The sequence below is a fragment of the Anopheles coustani genome, chromosome 3, assembly GCF_943734705.1.
Source record: "Anopheles coustani chromosome 3, idAnoCousDA_361_x.2, whole genome shotgun sequence".
Lineage (NCBI taxonomy): Eukaryota > Metazoa > Arthropoda > Insecta > Diptera > Culicidae > Anopheles > Anopheles coustani.
This window is the reverse complement of record NC_071288.1, coordinates 77,134,074-77,154,441: the sequence shown is the minus strand read 5'-3', so window position 1 is coordinate 77,154,441 and position 20,368 is coordinate 77,134,074. Positions and strand designations below refer to the sequence as shown.

The following is a 20,368-nucleotide window of genomic DNA, read 5'->3' as shown; positions in this document are numbered from 1 at the left end:
TTTTTTAGCCCCCACGTCATCATCGCACTTCATGGGGGTCGTCGGCCATTTGTGATAATGATTGCTACCACCACCCACCCCGCCAAGTCACAAGCTGCGATCCGCGTTCCTTCCCCTCCGCAAGTTAATTCGCATGGTTGCGTAGGATTTTTCCATCGCTCGGTGATCCGCTATCAAACATCACTACCCCTATCTCGATACCCCCTATTGGCGAGGTCGGCTAATGACGCCAAAGGTGAAAGTAATAAGTTCACGGCGAAGAAAATCGATAACGTAGAAAAATCAAACGGAACAAGAGGAAATCACAAAAGCCTACCGGAAACAAAGGGTCAGGCGCAGGAGGAAATGTGTGAATTGAATGGCTCAGTACACTAGTCACGTACTGAATATTGTCGCTTTTTGGGGAAGTCAATTTTTTTTTCGTTTATAAATGTTTGTTAAACCACATCGTCTGGGCCACATAGAAAAAAAAAAGATTTTACATACACTGTGCCAATCGGTAAGTGGGACGGTCAAAAAAAGAACACTTGTCTGACTTTGCGATCAATTTTAGGGTACTTAGAATTGATAACAATGAATTTCGCTTATCACATCTTCTTTGTCTATCTTTCTACGAAGCATGTGCAAAAAGAGAGAGTAAAACTCGGCCACAAAGCGGCGCAATGATCGAAAAAGTGCAAAAAGTCATAATTTTGCCAGTCAAACGTAAAGTTGGACACTTTGTATTACCAAGAATTTCTGCGGCTTAAGTGTTGTGGAAGCTAGCTTAGGCACGTAAAAACATTTTCTAATGATCTATCATATACTTAACCATTGTTATATGTACACAAAAAATAAGTTTTGATAAATTATTTACACTTTGTGGTTGATATATGTTACACCACTGAAAGGAATGAAATATTATCTTTTTTATCATATTAATCGATTAAAAATGCCAAAAATTATCTGGTTTTATCAATTTAACCAAAGTTACTGTTTTGCGATACACCAACAATCGATAAAAAAAGCCCATATTGTCAAAAATATAACTTGAAATAGGTCATCTTACAATAAACTTAAAGGACGATGATGTGAGATTGATTTAAAAACCAACTGAATTGAAGTCTTTTCCTCTATTATAGATGTCTAAGAATTTAATAAAACAATGAAAGGATTCAGAAGGTTCGAAACTATTTCCAGAACATACCCGCAGAACCCGCAAACAACACCTTTACTTTTCTAAACTTTATATTGACGATGATTTTAGATTATGTTGAAAGGTACTCTGCATATCTCGTTCAAATGCGTTAATTTAATGTGGTAATTGTCGTCAGAGTAAGTATGACTTACATATGAAGCAAACATAAACAGTTTTGGTTAGAAAGGTGGACAGTTTTCTAACGCAAAACGGAGCTAACGCGTTTTAAAAAATGGTTGTTTTAACTTCTATTCCTTGGGGGTCATTTGATAATGTTGTAGGTGTTCATGTGATCAGAATTAACTGAAAAACTTGTTTTTAATTAAAGTACGATCGATACACATTACAATTTTCATATGATGAAGAAAATTATGACGGATATTGTTGATATAGTTTGACTATTCCAAGATTAAGAGTTCCGCCAGGTTAACTATACTCACTATAAGCTACGAATAACACAAAAGTTGCTTCTCTAAATCAGCCTCAAAGTTCAAAAGAATCTTTCTGAATCTCCAGCTTGAAATCCAATAGCCGATTTGAGCAAAATTGTACAGTATACTATGTTACAAACATTTTATAGTATAAATTGGTGCTAAAACGAACATAAAGATTAAATTTGAGCAGAAATGTGCAACAAAGTTGAAAAAAACTGTTGTCAAGCATCAACAAACAGTCATAGAATATAACAGAAATAACATTAAACATCAAAAACTTCTGAAAATAGTTCAACAAACCACGTATTAAACCTGAATAGCAAGTGTCCAACTTTACGTTTGGCTGGCAAAATTATGACTTTTTACACTTTTTTGATCATTGCGCTTATTTGTGACCGATTTTTACTCTCTCTTTTTGCACATGCTTCGTAGAAAGGTAGACAGAAAAGATGTGATAAGCGAAATTCATTGTTGTCATTTCTAAGTACCCTAAAATTAATCGCAAAGCCAGACAAGTGATCTTTTTTTGACCGTCCCACTTACCGATTGGCCCACTGTAAGTATCCAAGGTTAGAAAGCAACGATTTCGATATTGTACCATCTATTTTAAATGTTTATCCAAATTTTGAAAGGTTCGTTATTTGGGTTCATTTGGACAAATCGCTTTCCTCTTTTCGGGCGGAAGGTTTAACGATAAAACCTTCCTTTATCGATTCAAAATTTACAACGTACAGTGTGCCGATTGTTTATGTCCATTGGGAAAGTCTTGAAAAGCAATGCACGTATGTAAAAGCTGTATGCTTATACTGTTACCATCTTGATACGTACCGGATGGAAGGAAGCATATGAGCCCAACGGCGGGGGTGGTGCAAAGTGCGTGCAAAGTGTGTGTACACCATCTATGGGTTTGCTTTTTCTTTCGTTAACTCTCGATGTCGGCTTTCGATGTTCCTTCGGTGGAAGAAAAAAAAATGCAATGGAAAGTGATATGCGGCGACGATGATGATGATGATGATGTACGGTAGCTCTTTCGATCGCGCCGTGTGTTGGTAAAATAGTAAAACAAATAGTAACCTCTCCCCCGAAGGCAGCGTTGTACTACATTGCCACCCTTCAGGTGGAGGAAAAGTGAGGCTTGAAAGTGTGAAAAAATTCATATAAAAATTAGGAAAAATGATGACGACGCGTCGATGATGATCGCAATGATTGCGCGGAGTGAAATCAAACAAACCGTCGATCTTCGCATGGATCTTACCATTGTGTGTTTGTTTGGCATTGTGTGGATGTAGTTGTGCCGTTGTACGCTTTCTCACGTCTGTGTTGTGCATGTGTTCGGCAAATGATCGATTGTCAAATGACGTCTGCGGACGCAGTTGGCCATGTTTCTTGCACAGTCTCAAGTGATTTCATTCGCCTTCTCCGTTGGAAGCTGTTTAAAATTTAGCAAAACCTCTCTCCGTTTTGTTTTCTCAATCTAGATTGCTTTTTGGAAAAAGTCCGGCGTGCAAATGCGTGCGAACCAATAGTGAACAGTTAAAAAAGTGTCTGTGCTAAACGCAAATATAGAAAACAAGTGTTGAAAAGTCTGCTGAAGAACAAGATTGCAGTCCCGGGAAGCCCGGTACGACCGAGCTTGAAATTGATTTTGTGTAGAGCCAGAGGTCACATCCCCCCGCTGCCCGGATGTAATTCCAGCGAACACCCTTCAATTGCAACATCTTCCCAGAGCAGCTGAACTTCCTCGCTACTCATATCTTCCCCGGCTTCCAGCAACGTACGGAAAGCTGGCAAAAACTAAGCGCTCGCCAGGATTGTGTTTTCCGGCTCCGGACGTCACTCGGCTCCGGTGCACCGGAAAAACCGGAGAAGGAGGAGGAGTGCAGCAGTGTCAAGTACGCCGTAATCCACGCACGCATCCTTCACGCACGACTTGCGTCGACGTGAATCTGGATCCGTGCGGTTTTGCGAGCGTCCCGGTTTCCCGGCTTCATGGATAACAATCTGTCGTCTACCGGACCGCTTGAAAGGTAAATCAATCAACTCGAAATCATGTTAAAACCTTCCCCCCTACACACATGTATTCCTTTAGTATTACAACAAACGATTTTCCCTTCCACCTTTTTCCATTCCCCCTGTACCTTCTACCGCACGTGTATGCACTGTTTTTTTCTCTATTCGTCTATAGAGCTAGTAGAAATGTTAGAATGCAATTGCCGTTGATCAGATTAGTGGCACCGTATCAATATATTGCACTTTTTATTCCAATGGGAACAAATCTTATTGACAATCAGATAACCTCGTTAAATTCAAGTTTTTATGTACCATTAAATGTTATTCTTGTCCAACTGGCGCAATCACCATCGGGTACCGTCGTGCAATTATCCATTATCACAATGTCCATTCACGCGAAGGCGCGAGCGTCTTACATCACCGCGTGTAAGCGATAAGTTATTTTTAGACAATGTCATCAACCGATTCCTGGAAAGTGTTTGCTAATCTGATAACTTGTGGCCGATTTTCATTCACGTCATTCATGCAGAGCCGATAAAGATCGCTTGAGAATCAATACCCGTTTCACAAGTGATTAAGAAAATGGAGTTATTGAAGTATCGATTTTGCCCTGCCTGAAGAGCAATAAAATGTTAACTTGGCAGGAAACAGCACCCTTGCACAATGCCACACAGGGAGTACGTATTGCCCTTATCGTTCAAGTATGGGTACCTACTGGTCTTTGTCGGCATGCATACCGTGTTTGCAAATACAAATACAAAACCAACATCAATTGGGGAAAAATTACCATCAAAATGTGGAATTTCAATTCCAGAAAAAACCCACATCTTTGCTCTCCACAAAATCTTAAATTAAAATAATTATTTGTCTCCTAGTGTCATGGATTAGGTCTACAGTTGTTTGCTGTCGAATGAGATAAGTAAACGGGAATCATGTGACATTTGGAGCATCGCTGTTAACGACACTACTGAAGTACTTTCCGCTAGTGCTACCGGAAATTCACTTGAAATAATATCTGCAAGAGACTTCTTGCCTGACCCTACTCGAGAGTCGAGCGACGTCTAGACGATTAGATATGCTACCGTCTGAGAAAAAACTTTTGCTACTTATTCGCCATTGAATAACATCCTTGGAACAACAGATACGAGCTTGCGTACTTCCGGAAGAATTTTCTCTTCGAAACCAAGAAGTATTGAAACCGTTAGCGTTTTGAAACTATGATTATTTTGGACTTAAATCATGCGAAATGAGTCACTTTTTGCATTCATCATCTTTCAGGAAGTGAGTCGCGGAAGTAAAATTATTTATGTCAATAGAGACGAAACGAAACCGATGTAAAGTTTTCTCTTTTCATCTTACGAGTAGGAAAGAGCTGGATTTGGCGAAAATGGTCAATTGTAAGCCAGTGTGGAAGAGATGATACAATGTACGGAATGAAACAAATCAATATTGATCGGATCCTATGGAGAGCTGATGCTCGTTGTCTGAGATCATCATTTGACAGTGTTGAGATATTTTTTAAAATGTGGAGTTTGCCACACAAAAAAGCCTTCTTCAATTTACATGCCACAGTTTCAAAAGAGTACAATAAATGACGCATTCTAAGCGGGGATCTTTTGTAGAGAAGAACACCCCACCATCGCCACACCGTCCAAGAAATGGAAGGAAACGTGCTCGCCTTGCTATGAGACGAGAAACAGTGGACAAACAGACCGACCGGCACTACAATGAGCAAACACACGGGTCTCGTTTACGGTGTCTCTGCACTATTCGCAATAAGCACGAGCCCAGGATGACGTGCATAACACGCCGCCTTGGGGGAAGTGAAAACCACTCTCGGTAAACAGTTAGATGCAGGCTAATGTAAAATGCAATATCATGGATGTGACTGGTGACGTATGCAGGTTATAGAAGTAAAATATAAAAATAAAACAAAGCTATTAGCCAAAGCACTGGTACGTGATAAAATTTCACGTGTTGTGTTTATTATAGGAAAGTAATTCCGAATGCTTTCTGTTGGAAGATTTCTAATATAACGGTTGTCGTACTTTTATACTTTCCTTCCATCAGCCGTTCACTATTTATTCAATTTGAATATTTTATGATGATGAATAATTTTAATATTTTAATCAACGGTTGATGTTCAAGCAGTACTTTCAGCTGCTTTCTACTAAACACATTGTAAATTCGATGCTGCCCCCCATGCCGGACGAATCTTTCCGAACAACGGTGTCCTATCGCGGAAAAGTGATAGTGTGAGAATGCTGGTCGCCACACTGGGCCGCGGCACAGCCTTCACCGTTTCCTGCTTGAGTCATCTCGTGCAGTGCTGTGCCATCAGAGGCCCTCCAATTGCTACTACGCGAGGCGATGTCGAACAAAGGTGAAAAATGCAGGGACAGATCTCGGTTTTCACCGGCGCCATATTTTCATTCATTCAGCTATTCTGCAGCGCCTCCACATATGCTACTGTCCTCCACAAACCCGATGGGTCCCACCTTTATTGCACGCAGGGAAAGGTTCGGAAGGCTCCACGATGCATGATCTCATTGGCTCGGAGCCCGCCAGGAGCCCCCCGGGAGGGAAGGTGGTGGTGCCCTCCTCCACATTGGCTAGTTTTATGGTTCACGACGCCACCCCGGTATCGGTTGGAGTGTGGACATGTGGGCTAGGGGAACCGACCGGGACCGCCTCTCTCCACACTTCCCATCATCAGGAGGGCCCCCCATTTCACGACAAATCTGACCGTGCCGCGACGGATTATGTGTCCGAGCTCAGGCGACTCTGCTGACAGCACAATTTCCAGCAAACACATCACCACCCTCGTGCCGTGTGTGTGTGTGTTTGCATGTGTACGCCTCTATGTGTGCCAGCACACGAGATTCGCTGGCCGCGAGAGAGCGTTAACGCAAAACGTGAGTGAACGTTAAACAGACAGATTGCGCGACGGAACGGATTGCTGCGGAAAAGGGTCGTTGGTTGGTTGGGTTGGGTTGGGGGAGTGTTGGGGGATGCGGGCGGTGTCAAAGCTCACCGCGCATGTGTTAATCGATTGTCCCTTGGGCGCTTGGGGGTGCCTTGTGCCTCGCGAGGCGCAGTTGTTGCGGTTGTTTTTGCTACATTGAAAATTAATTAGCAATAGGTTCTCGTAGTTTTCTTTTTTTTCCCGATCGCTTAACAAACCACTGGTCGCAGCCGCTTGATGTTAATCGCTGCCAGGCAGGCAGGCAGGCGTCCTCCAGGCATCAACAGGATTACCTTTGATGTGTGCGCTTGTTTGTGACCCGTTAGGGATGTGGAAAATGTGAGGGAGCGAATTTATTAAAAATGTCACGGCGTGTGGTTTTTTAATGTTTCCACGTTTCGGCTTGATCACCCGGCACCGAACTGCATTGTGCGTTCGAATCGAGCTATAGCTGCTTACGCAATTTTAAATGAAAACTTTTCCTAGTTCACAAGAAGTGGCAAAACTACTTAAAAACTCAAGGAATCAATTATTAATTAGTACAGAATGAAGAGAAAATATGAAAATGAAAAATGTGGGACTTTTGTAAATTGAACTGAACCCTCTAATCGTCGTCGTCGGTCGGTCGCGATGAATGTTTATATTGCAACAAAAATAGTTTGGTTTCACTGCATCTCCCCAATCCCCACCCACACCTAACAGCCAACAAACTCGTGTGCAATATATACAATTGTGTGTACACTCCAATAAGGGGGGCACACATGCATATCAAAGAAACGGGCGCGCGCGCAGACAAGACGGGAGCAAAATGTTGTGTTTAGCCTTCTTTACTGCCCGACAACGCCGACGATCGCGCCCAATGTCTCGAGCCCAGCCAGAGCTCCTCGGGATTGTGCGCCGCAATCACACACATATGGGTGTTATTGTTTTGCTTTTACAGCTACCCTTCCGCCGAACGCGGCCATCTTGTGTGGAATCGCGAGACGACGCTGGCACAGGACGGTAAAAACTGGAAAAGAAAACTCACGTCGGTGGTAATGGCCGCTACCGTCTCCCCAAGCACCCTCCTAACGCCCGTCATTTGCTCAGGCTACTTTAGAATGTTCTTGCCTCCCGTTCGGTTCGCCTGCCTCTCGATGGAGTCGTTGGTGTGCCAATGAGAACACCCGGCAATGCCACGACGGGGGAAGGGGAGGTTTGTCTTTCGACCTCGCATTGGCGGGTTCAGTTCCTATGTTGACTCATCCATCCACCGTTCAGCCACCGGAGGATTGATCGGTTTAGTCGAAATGGTGGAGGAATAGATCGCCGTTGGTCAGACAAAAATGGCAAAATACCTTCGTCACTGCGTCATTTTAATCGTTCGCAAAATTCCTTCTTGAACTTCAATGCCAACAATCAAATGTTTTATGCGTATTCCATTTTGGCATATTTGGAAGATATTTTAGAAATTTTTGGATTCGAATTAATGAATTGTATTTACATTAACGTTTGCATGAAGAAATAGACAAATTTGAACGAGCATTTCTTTTAAATTTAGAACAAGTTTGGCAACTGTATAATTTAAATTGAATCCGCCATGGCCAAAACAATGAACCACCTACGTTTGATTGTGTGTTAAAACATCCAGCTTTATCGCGGACCACGTGACCAAAGATTATTTAAAGCCAGACTGCGATAAGTGGTAAAAAACTCTGTTACTTTATGTTACTTTTGAAGCGTGTTACAATATATTTAAAATGTTTTGGGGTCTCTTCACTCCCATTGAACGCCATATCGTGATTGAAAACCAGTGAGAAGGATTTGTACAAAGTTGCTGTACTTCCTGTCAAGCCTTTAAGCGTATGGAGATGTGTATAGTGTGCAGTGCCTTCCGGAATAAAGCCACTTTATCAGAAAACATCATAAAGAGTACAATTCAGTGGTTTGGACATACCTGGTCACAGTAAATCATGCGCAAAGAGCAACGGAGTAGTTGAACGGATCAAATATAATTGAAATACCTCGCACTGCTAACCCTCCTTTTGCCTCGCAACTACAACCAATCCGGAAAAACATTTACAATACTTAAAGATAGAACCTAATCCAACATTTTAAAGTCCAAACGGAGTATCATTTGGTCGTAAATGCCCCACAATAACTGAATAACATCCTTACACGACTGGTTTTGTCGGCTATGGCTAAAGTTTCGGCCAAAGACAGTAAGGCCGGCTTACTGGCCGTCGGAATATTTTTCAAAAGTACTAAACAGATGTAACTTTACAATAAAATTTACTTCATTCAATTAGCTTGGTTAACTTTTGTCTTATCACCGATGAAAATTTGTCTAGTTTTTAATGCAAACTTTATATCAAACCTATTTTCGACCCTTTTACTTCTGAATAAGTCACAGAAATATGGATGTATGTTATGGCTAGAATAAGGAATAAATGCGCCACAGGATACAAAATCTTTTACCCATGTCTTTCGTTCCTTGTTCTGTAATGCTTTTCGTTCTGCTTACTTTTAAACGATCATTCGTTTTAAACTTGATCAAATATCTATATGTTTGATACAAATTTCATTGTTTTATGCAAACGTTTAGACTTTTTGATCTGCTTAAGATTGTTTTCATCAGGGACGAGATTGACGTTCAAGAAATCGCCCAGCATTGCGCTTACCTGGTGTAAGCGATCGCCAAGAGATTTCGATATTGGGTCAACCCCCTTCACACTCCGCCCAACTTGTTTTGTGGAAAACTTTATCCCTCCACCTGCTGCACGTACACCATCGGTGGAAAATGTGTCCTGCCATTCCATTGCCGGTGACAAATGGTGCCGATAGTGGGCTGCCGGGTATTACAGCGGCAGCTAGCTACCGGAGCGTGGCCGGGTAGGCGGAAAACCACCACACCACCACGGTCCGCGTAGACAACGGCCGGAAACGTCGACCGGAAGGTGGCGGAAAAGAAAGAGAGGAAGGGTCGTTAGAGGTGTATCAATATGGCGCTTCGGCAGAGACCATTATCAACCACACCCAGCATATTGGCGCTGCCTGGCATCAGTTAGCACAGAGGTATACATATCGTCGGTTCGGCGCCACCACCAGCAAAAAAAACGGCCCTTCTGTGGAACCCCGGATGGTTGATGAACCGAGAACGAGCATGGGGGTGTGCTGTTGTTGTTTTTATTTTTACTTTTTCCGCCACATTTGGGTTTAAATATTCCGTTCCCTTGTGCCAGGTTGGGGGAATCGACCTCGGGAGATCGATATTGCGAGGCTTTTGAACGGAGGGAGAGAAAGAGAGGGAAAAGAAAGTTCCGTTCTGAAACGAAGAAGAAAATGTATGTATGTTACATATTGATTAAATCATGAAAAACGGAAGCAATCACTTCCGATGGATTTTTCGTGGAAAAGAACACATCATGACATGGCAATAGACATCTTGTCAAGTCTTAATTCGATGTCATATATTGATGATCGTGTTAACAAATGTTCTTCCCATGTTGCCTTTCACGAGGAAATCTCAATTTGAACTCTGCTAAGGTCCAAAACTGAGCTATTCAAATCTGCTAATAATTGATCGATGGACGGGGTGAAAATCCCTTTAGAGATTCCACCAGCCGAATCATTAGACGCTCCGCATGCGAGTGACAGCTGGCACCGTTCCATGATGACAGATGGTTGGTTGATAGTTGACGGAGCGTTACGCGCCGTTGCTGGACCATTTAATTCCGGGTATTTTGCATATGCATCGACATCTCCAAGCCGACCACAGGAGGCTGGCTGGCTGGCCAGTCAACGAACCAGCTAACCATGCATCATTCGCCCGCACGCATCGGTGGGTTTTAACGCGTTGCCGTTCGCGAGATCTTCAGACCCCGGTGGGGACCGCTGACGTACTTGAGTTCCCCCCGTGCAATTTATTGCCGAATGGAATTAGCAAGCGTTTGCTAAAAGTTTAAAGGTAAAGTTGAGGTACGGTACGCTACTCGATTACACACAGTTAGCCGGGTGGTGGTTATATTCATTTGCTGTATAATACTTACCAGCGCGTCATTCAGCACCAAGTAGGAACGAAATTTGAGGGGTAATAGTATTAAATAATGGTCTATCAATGATCCATAAAAAACTACTAGAACAGAATTCTTTTAAAAAAAACCGTAAAATGGAAGGAGTGAGCTTCTCTTCTTTCCAAAATAATGTACTTGTGTGACATTTTTAAGGTATGAAGCTCCCGTCCATTTTTTGTATAAAAATCGTGAATTTTCGTCGCTAAAGACGGCACCAGTGAATCCGGGTGGGTATGACAGATCCCGCGCGGGGTTTAGAAAATTCACATTTGATAGAGAGTTGTGTAATTCAGATTCAGATTCATGAATCGGAATGATTCTTTGCGTTTTGAGGTTCATGAATCTTGAGATGAGAGATTCATGAATCCCAAAGTTACGTCAACAGATGAAAAGAGATGAGCCAAAACTGGGTAGAGGTGGTTTCCCCTTTTTTATGGTGGCATGATCTACGTCAATGAAAGAATCATGGAGATTCGTGACAGATCCATGAAAGATTCATTAAGGTTTCGAAAGATTCATGAACGTTTGAAGATTCGAATCCCTAAAGATTCATGAATCCATCTGAATGAATCTTAGGTGAAAGATTCATATGAATGAATCTCGCCAAAAGATTCATATGAATGAATCTCGCCAAAAGATTCATAAAGCTAAACACTAGAAAATTCGTCTGAAAAGTTAGAAATAAAACAATTTTTTATTTGGCGATTAGATCTTACAGAAGATAATCCAATAAAAAATTGAGAATCTATATGTTATTTGGTATTATCGCCCCGTTTTCTTTGAAGTATGTTGAATAGACACTTTATTGGTCGCAAAACCGTTTTCCTCTAAGACACTTGAACAAACATCGCATCAAAGGACGTATTTTTCGTCAACCGTTCATCTCTTCTGCTCATCAATGGAAGCTTGTGGAAGACAAAATATCGATTCTATGCAATACGGCATGCGATAGTGTGCACCGCCATCGCACCGCCGAACGCTTGTGAACGAAATGACTCCCAGAGGTTTTTCGCAGGAAACGTGTCAAGTTCCTCGACGAAAGGAATGAATAACATTTTACAAAAAAAAAAACAACAAACGTTGTTCGCCATTTGTCCCCAATCGTTTCAAGTTCGCGTTCGAAAGAAAGCTATTATCGAAACGAAGAAACCGTGGAAAAAACGGTACCACCGCGCACCAGTATCATGTCGCCCCCACGGGTTTTTAGCCAGTCCAGCTTCACTGCCCCACCCCCTCCCCAACCCAACCCCATCCACCCCGTTGTGCGCAGGGATGACGAATGGATGGATGGAAACATACCGTCTTTTGGATTAGGTCATGTGCCAGCGCGCGCTGAGCAAAGATATCTCGGCAAACATGCGCGGTGTCGCAAATAAGACACGAACCGTTTCATCGATGATCATCAGGATTGAGGTTGACGGGAAGGCAAGAAACACAACCAAAAAAAAAAAACCAACCACCCCATACCGAGGGAGAGTGAAAGAGAGAGAGAGAGAAAGGGCACTACTGCGTTCAATGCCTGGTGGTGGAAAAGGGAACGACTGATACTGCTACGGTCGATCCTCTCCGATCGCGTCGTGGTGTGTTGTCGTGGATTAGGGCAATTTCGCAGTCGCCCCCCTCCGATGGCGTCATCATCTTCGTCGTTTGTTGCGGCTTGTGCTGCATGCATGATGCACACCTCTTCTACCAGTACAAGATGGGGTGGTCGAGGAGGGGGATGAAGAACCGCGGAGAGATGAAAAAAGGGATGGAATCTCGAATCATAAGAAAGAAGTAAAAAAAGGACAACACTTGAGCAAGAGGCTCTTGGGGGCCCCCAAGACACAAGATCGCAAGTTGTGTTTGTGTTTTGCTTTTTTCTTTACGATTCTGCTCTTTACGCTTTTTTATTTGCCTCCTTCAACCGTTTGCCGTTCCGTGCGGACGCGTGTCATCTGTCGGTGTGTGTCGTTTCGCTGCCGACGACGGAGTCTTCGGGGCCGCGACTCTTGACAGCTCCAATCTGACGTTTGTCGGGGGGGACTCTTGTGCCAACTCTTGCGTGCCGTCTTCTAGTATGTACGCGCGTCTGTTTGTGTGTGTATGTGTGTGCCTCCCAAGGTGCAACAAGACAGTGTGACCACGCATTTATCATATCATCAGCTAGTGCTAGCAGCAGCAGTCTCCGTCAGCCCAGACTGACGTTCCGGAACCACGAAGAGTAGAGACGCCTTCTTCTGTGTATGTGTATGTGGACACAGAAAAAAAAATTTGCAAAGATCACCGATCAGTGAACACACTTTCGCGCGAGAAGAAGAGCCTCGGGCGAAATTCGCTCCGGGCTGGAAGCCGGGCCAAAGAATTTGCCAGACCAAGACGGCTTTTGTCGTCGCTTACACACGCCCTCCTCCTCCATCTTGTCATCTTCCTTGGCCCGATACCGCCGGCAAGGAATCCGGTGGTGGAGGATTTACTGCAATCGGCGATGGGGTTCGCGATGCAGTGCGCAGTGCTACTCTATCACTTCGGCCTACCGTGGCTACGATCGGTTTCAGTTTGGTATTTTTATTGCCCTCCGTGGGGCTTTGTTCGCATTTGCGCTCGCCGGAAAACATTCCGCCCGAGGTGATTTCGCTTGTATCGCGGGGAATGGGAATGGACAGAAACATGGCACGCTGGTGGCCGCCAGCCCTGCTGCTGGGGCATTTCTGTACATTGTTTCCTAATTTCCTACACACAAAAAAAAGCATCCAAGTAGAGATTCCCTTTGAGTGTTTGCTAAGGAAAGAAACATTCGATTTAGCATCTAAAATGCAAACAATAACTATCAAATTCGTGAAGACTAACTGTTACATATTTTGTCAAATAATGCCAGACAAATAAGATCAACAACAACACATAACTGCAATAAAAATGGACAAAGTAATCTTGTTTAGATAGTGGAAATGTGTATAAGGTAATGTGGGGCAGGATGCCCTCCCCCTTAAGCGAAAAACATTAATTTCTTCCCCTCCACTCATTGAAAACATTCTAAATTTTCATAGTTGGATTCCTAAACATCTTTTTTACGTACGAAAAATACGAAAACCCACATCGAACTTGTCCTTTTTTTTGTTAAAAAATGTATGTAAACATGGTTCAAGACGAGCCAAAAAAACAGGACAAGGACTAAGGACCAAGCATCCTTGTCAAAAGGCTATTCCATGCGGAGGTACAAGTAAATAGTCCGCTATCGAATCCGCATAACAGACAATAGTTTGCATTTTTTTATGTAGTATTCCAAATTTTCCAGTAATTCCAGTTTTCATATAAGTTTGTGCTGATTTCCCAACAGTTCACTCAGTAACAGTCCCGTGTATATTTCAAATTTTGTTCAGTTATAAACTTTTAAGTTGTTATTAATTTGCATCATTTTCCTTTTGTAAGGAATATCTACATATCTACATTCATCCACCAAATTTTTGGATAACGACCAAAATAAAATCAGGAGACTAAACCAGATGATGACGAGGCAAAAGCTGATGAGTTGGAGATAAACTCAGTTGCGTTGATGCGCTTTTGCAAACAAATATAGGTGGTTTTTATTCAACACCTTTTTAGTATGTCGTTTTTGCATTTGATTCCGTCCTTTTTTGGTTCAGAATTTTTCTCAAATGTTCAAATCAGCTGTTTGGGGTCGCCTATACCCGCTCTACCATTGTATGGATAGGTTTTGTCATGATTTTCGCTCAATAATAGCGACCTGTTGGTAGATTGCTAGATTTCTAGCAAATCGAGTCTTAGTTCGGTCGTGACAAATGTCTCCTTTCCATACTGAGTGAGTTGAGACCGATGGAAAAATAAGATCCTCCGAACTGAAACATACGAGTGATAGGAGTTTTGTGTTTTTTTTTTTATTGCACGTTGAGATGTTTCAGTTGTAAATGTTTCACTTTGATGTTTTGTTGTTTTCCCCTCCCCTTGCGTCGATTTCCTTTTCTTTGCAAAGTTTCCTTCCTCGCGGGTTCCCCCGAGATATGTTTTCATTTTCCGAGAGCATTGCCAAACATGCACGCACGCGCGCGTCCGCGCTCGGAATTTAAAGCGAACCCTTTTGCTGCGTGGTCGTTGGCATGGGTTGGGAAAATACAGGTGTACCGGGTAAGCGAGCCTGTGTGTGTGTGTGTTTTAAGCCGCTGATGTGTGCACGCTTGCTACCTTCCAGGAATGTGGTCTTAGTCATCATAGTTTCGATGCCCTACCTCCCCGTAACAAACGGCGGCGAATTCGACCCCAAAACAACAATCGTGTCTGTCGGGTGATGATCCTCCTCCTGGTTTGGGGTTGTTTTCTCCCTCCACTACTGCCTTCCTTCTGCTGTGTGTGCCTTCGGAACGGCCGTACGTGGGTAACGTGTGTCGCGCAAAATGACACGAATTCCGTCGCGAATTGCTCCCGGCGGCCCCATAAACCACGGATCGGAGATGGGCCTTCGAGGTTGACGTGATCGAGTGACGATGATGATGAGTGGATGATGTCGCCCGGTTCCACCGCGAACGATGAGGCTTTTCTGGAGCATAAAGCTGCAATCACGTTCACGCTCACTGCCACTTTTGATAAGCATCCCGAAAGGTGGTTGGAAACTAACTCTAACATCTCCATGAAGCTTTTTGTTAAACCTTTCCTTTGCACAAACCGTAAAGACATGTCCTTTGTAATGGTGTGCATAGCTATGTTTGAAATATTTTCTCTCGAGGGAAATTCAATTCACCATGCGTGACAACCAAACATTAACGCGCAAGTCGACGTAGGGTTATTAATTTTTGACGTTTTTAAATAGTTTTATCCAGCAACGGACAGGGGAAATAAAATGCCCATTTCAATTAGCGACCGCAGTAAGATTCGTCAATCGATATGTGCTGTAAATAGTTGAATGATACGTCAAACCGCACCCGTCGTGCGTCAAATTTAAACATTTTTGCAACACTAGAGCATCAGCAGTTGACCTATTGACATAGTTTAATTTTGTTAGTTGGCGTTGGCTGGTGCTAAGCGTGTACTAATTGCGCGCAGGGTAGGCTATAAAATATATTCCTCCGTTAGAAATGTGACGGACAAAATCCTTACTGCGCCCTGTTTGCCCACCCCTCAAACGTTTACGCGATTTATTCTTCAATTACGACACATCGTAAAAAACTAAATCGGTCAAATGGAAAACCATGTCTCACACTGGGACGTGGACGTTGCTCCTTGGCGTTGAGCAAACGGAGAAAAGCCATCAACGAATATTTCGGTTCGGGTTGCAAATGGAAAGCCACAACATCCATCCCGAGTGTCGTTGGGAGAGGTTTATTTAACCCACCCTGGTTGGTTGGTTGGTTTGTTGATCTGAAACAATTTTAATGTCCTGCTTTTTTAATAAGCATGAAAAATCGATCATTCCAAAACATTATTTCTAAATTCCACCCCAGAACGGTCGGGTACGGCCTTATTTCTTGGATCGTGGTTTTAATTGTTGGTGGTGTGTGCACAGTGGTGTCGGTCGGTTTCTCAACACACACCCGGGGGCCCGGCCACGAGGTTCGGTGTCGTTGGAGGAGGAAAATTAGAAAGTGTCTGGTGTTTGTCGTTTCGCCGTCGTACTCCCGGGGGCGGCGGGCGCAGGTCTGGCCTTTTTATGTGTGTGTGTGTGCGCCTGTGCCTTGTTGGTCGAGGGAATGCGGGCGTGGGATGCTGTATTTGTCAACAATCGAAAATAATCTCGAACATCATCTTCGAGTGCGTGCGGGCGAAAGAGCGAGCAAGAAGAAACGTTGATGATGATGATGATGATGATGCTGCAAGAGAAAGAATTGATATAGGCGGAACGGTCGGGGAAGACGCTGCTTCGCTGGGTTTTCCCTTGTCAAATGGCGCATACAAACGACGCCTCTTCCACTACCACCACCATCAACACCATCATTAACCAACCAGAGGCAGTTCGTTCGGCCCCGGCATGCTGGGAAAACTTCGGTAGCCGAATCACAACAGAAAAGCGCATCTGGCGCATGCCTCGCAAAGCCGTCCGTGTGCTGTATGTTGTTTGCCGGCATTTCACGGCATCCTCCTGAATAAGTCATCTTGTTGTTGTTGTTGTTTTTTTATATTCTCTTTTCTCCTGTCACCCGGTGCGGGTGTGTGTGGTTGTTTGGCGTTCGTTGCACACCAACAGCATCCCTGTTTGACGTGAGCCGACGCCGTCGTCGTCCCATCTGTCATATCGGACGTGTCGGCATTTACCTACTGGTGTTTGTTGCTCCTTTTGCCGGTTAATGTTATGGCGAAGGGGGTGAGGGAAGAGAAAAAATCGGGGCATTCCAATTTTCGTTTGATGCCGGCAGGATACGGTTTGCCATAAAATATTGACAAGTGGATGAAGGATTTTATAGCACAACGCAAATCTGAACCAATGGAGCCCAAAGGCGGTGACACTCCTTGTGACAGAAAAATGCATTGAATAATGTATCTACTCACCTTTTTATTCTAATTTGGGTTGACATGAGTGAACATGAGTACATAGCCGTTCTACTGTATTTTATTCTATCACTAAATCCTCGTTCTTAGCGACGATAAACGGCATAGAATTGTTCGTAAAATCACTCACTAGATTAAGGCGACAAATGCACATCTTTTCCTTCCATCCTTTTATACTTGACACTAGACTCCTCTGCTAATAAAGGCTTTATTAAGCACAAAAACGGAAAATGTTAGAAAATGCTACAGCTCTTGCGAACCCAAACGGAAAGGAAGTGAAGGAAGAGAAACATAAAAAAAAACTAGTCCAAGAAAAAAGAAGAAAGAACAAATCTCCCCGCCCCTTCGTCCCTCGGGCGCTCTAGATCAGACCATCGACCGACCCTCTCTGGCTTGTTATCGTTGTAACGCATAACAAAAACCTGCTGTCGCCCGGTTAAATTGCTCCCACCGGACCATCCTGAAACAGGGACACGCGCCGTATGGGGGACGAGCCTTCCTTCTAGCGCTGCCCTTGGCTTGTGAATTATATTTCCTAGCCTCGGTCCTCGTTAGCCACTCTGAACGAATGGTCCTGCCGTTGCTCATTTTCACCCATTTTGTTTTGTGCGTGTTGTGTCCCCACAAGGGGCCTCTCTATTCGTGTCATAAACGAACTTAAACGATCTTTTCGGCATGGATTTTTATGATATCTATTGGTCCGTTGCTGTCCAATTTTACGTGTGGGGTTGGGAAGGGTATTTGTATGTTTACTTCATAGTGCTTCTACACATATCGCGAATATTTCGTGGCGTGTTTTGCGTCGAAGTTTTCAAAATATTCTGTCCAAAACGACACATTTATCATCCTCGTTTGAAAATAGAATAGCAGAGATGAAATAGCTCTTCACATGTTTTTCTTGAATAATAGGAAAATTTACTCCTTACTTCTTGTGATTTGTCTATCCATCTTTAGACGCATTCAAATTCCACTGGTTATTCTTGCGACAGCATAAATTTGAAAATTCTTTTGTAAGTTCGCCCAAACTGAATCCCCGATTTTTGTACAGTTGATGTTATCTAGGAAAATAATATAATTGAAGATAAACTCACATTGCAAATCTGTTTATCGTTCCTGTAGTGCACATTATTTGACGAAACAATGTCCATTGGCAAACATTGGGATAGTGTTGTTTTGAATCCTTATTTAAATTAACATCTTCTTTATTAGATTTTTTAAAACACTTTTTATATCGTTTAAAAGCTTTTCCTTTTGTTTTGTTTGGTTATTTAATTAATTTCGTTTAATTTTGAGATGTACCATTCCATTCCAGTCCATTGTCTTGTACTTTGGTCCAATGATTTTAATGTGATAATATATCCAACGAACTGTACCCTCAATATTTAGTTTGAACGGCCAGGCCGTATTAATGCTTCATCAGCTTTCTTGCTTGCAATAAGACCAACATATAACTCTAAAAAAATGTTATGCCTCTTCAATATAAGAAACTGTTTTTTATGCTTTGTTATCTTTTCAATCATTTAAACTTGAATTAAACTCGTTTATTGTAAAAAAAATGGTTTTACTAAAATTAACGCTTTTTAGTTCGGTTAATCTTGATTTTATGTGAGTGATAGTTCGAATCAGGCATCTCTTGCGGATAAGCTTCCCCATAATGTAAGCCAACATTCCGGTCCATCCGATTTTGGCAATAAGTGTCCCGCGATGAGGCCTCTTCACTTTTTTACTTTGTTCCCGCACTCATTGTGGACACTGTTTATGACTTTAACGTGCCGCGTGATTTTCTTTATGGCAATGTGCCGTGATGATGGAGTTGACCGGATGGTCGCTGTGTGATGTCACACCACGTACGCGACGATCCAGCCAAGATGGCGCTCGTATCAGCGGTACAGCGGGCCGCGCCTCGGTCCGCTTTCGACCTAAAAGCGTCCGCAGTGTGGTGGCCCGCAAAACTAAATTGACAGAAGAAACTGAAGAGAGAAATGAACGCGCACCCCAATGTGTTTAGTAAATAGGTAGAGATGTGGGGTTGCCTGTCGGCCGACGGTCGTCATCGACCGTCTCGTCACGGTCCGGCGGCTGGCGGTGGGTTTGGTCCGATTAACGAACCGCCATCGTAACGCGGGCCGCGAGGGAGAAGCGTTACGCAAAAGTTGTTCACCCGCCGCCTCACCGGGGCCTGACAAGCGCGATTGCACTTAATTAAATCTTAATTATAACAGGTCAAACACTGGAGAAAATGAACGTCGGTGGGGGGGCGAGCGGTGGAGGAGGATCGCAGCCGCAACGGAGATGGACCAGATCCATCCATTGGCATTGTTGAAATCGTCGATGTAACACTTTGTACTACGAAGACAATTCTCCTCCCGCGACGGAGGCAGGTTATGAAATGCCGGTGTTCTAGACCAAGCTCTGGCACATAAATCTGATGCTGGATCTGGTAATTGGTTCGGAATTATGTTACTCTAGTTTCCACTACCAGCGTTCGGGGAAAGACAAACTGGAAGGAAACACCACCATCCACTACCCACTACCCAATGACGTTTCTTCAGTTCTTTCTTATCCTTGGCCTGGATTGTCGGTTTTATTTTCTTCCTCTGCTTCGGTACGAGATATCGCTGCCGTATCGCAAGGAGACGGTCAAACCCTTCTGCATGATGATGATGATGGTGCGTTACACTTGTTTCCTGTCCTCTTCCTTAGTGTTTACCCTCCGAGACTAGAGGCCGTGGTGGACAGTGAAGCTAGTTCGCTGGAAAAATGTGTTTGTAATAAATCACCACGCACGGGCATGTCTCTCTCCCGTTTCCATATGTGTGCGGTTTGTGTGGTGCACGAGTTAATTATCGCTGCTCGTGCGCGCACTGAGCAAGCAGTAGCTAGCAGCATAAACAAACATCGTGGCTTCACTTAAAACCGCGCTACTCTTCAGACCGTGCCGTCGTGACAGAAAACTAAAACCGTATGTACATAAGCCCTGATCGACAGGGCCACGAGGAGGGTGTGGGGGACTGGAATTGAGCTGTTCGGGAATACCGTAACGATTCGTCGAGCGTGTGGATCCCTTTGCAGATGAGTCAATCTTTGATTCGTCTGAAAAGAACTGCACTGTTGCATAGGGAGGCATAGGAGAACTGCGATAGTGCTTCCGCCCGCAGCCAAGCTGATGCAGGAACCTCAATTTTCTCAAGTTGATTTCCAAGCAAACGACAAGCAGTTATGCTTGAAGTGTGCAAATACATAATTTACAACCCAG

General features: G+C 43.5%; 1 protein-coding gene across 1 annotated transcript in view; it reads left to right on the top strand.

Moving 5' to 3' along the window:
• Positions 1 to 20,368, top strand: part of LOC131260046 (uncharacterized) — an 81,832-nt gene that overhangs the window by 2,490 nt on the left and 58,974 nt on the right. Inside the window, exon 2 of the mRNA XM_058261699.1 lies at positions 3,090 to 3,638. Coding sequence (XP_058117682.1) covers positions 3,601 to 3,638 — 38 coding nt within the window. The 5' untranslated portion in view covers positions 3,090 to 3,600. The remainder of the gene's footprint in view (positions 1 to 3,089; positions 3,639 to 20,368) is intronic.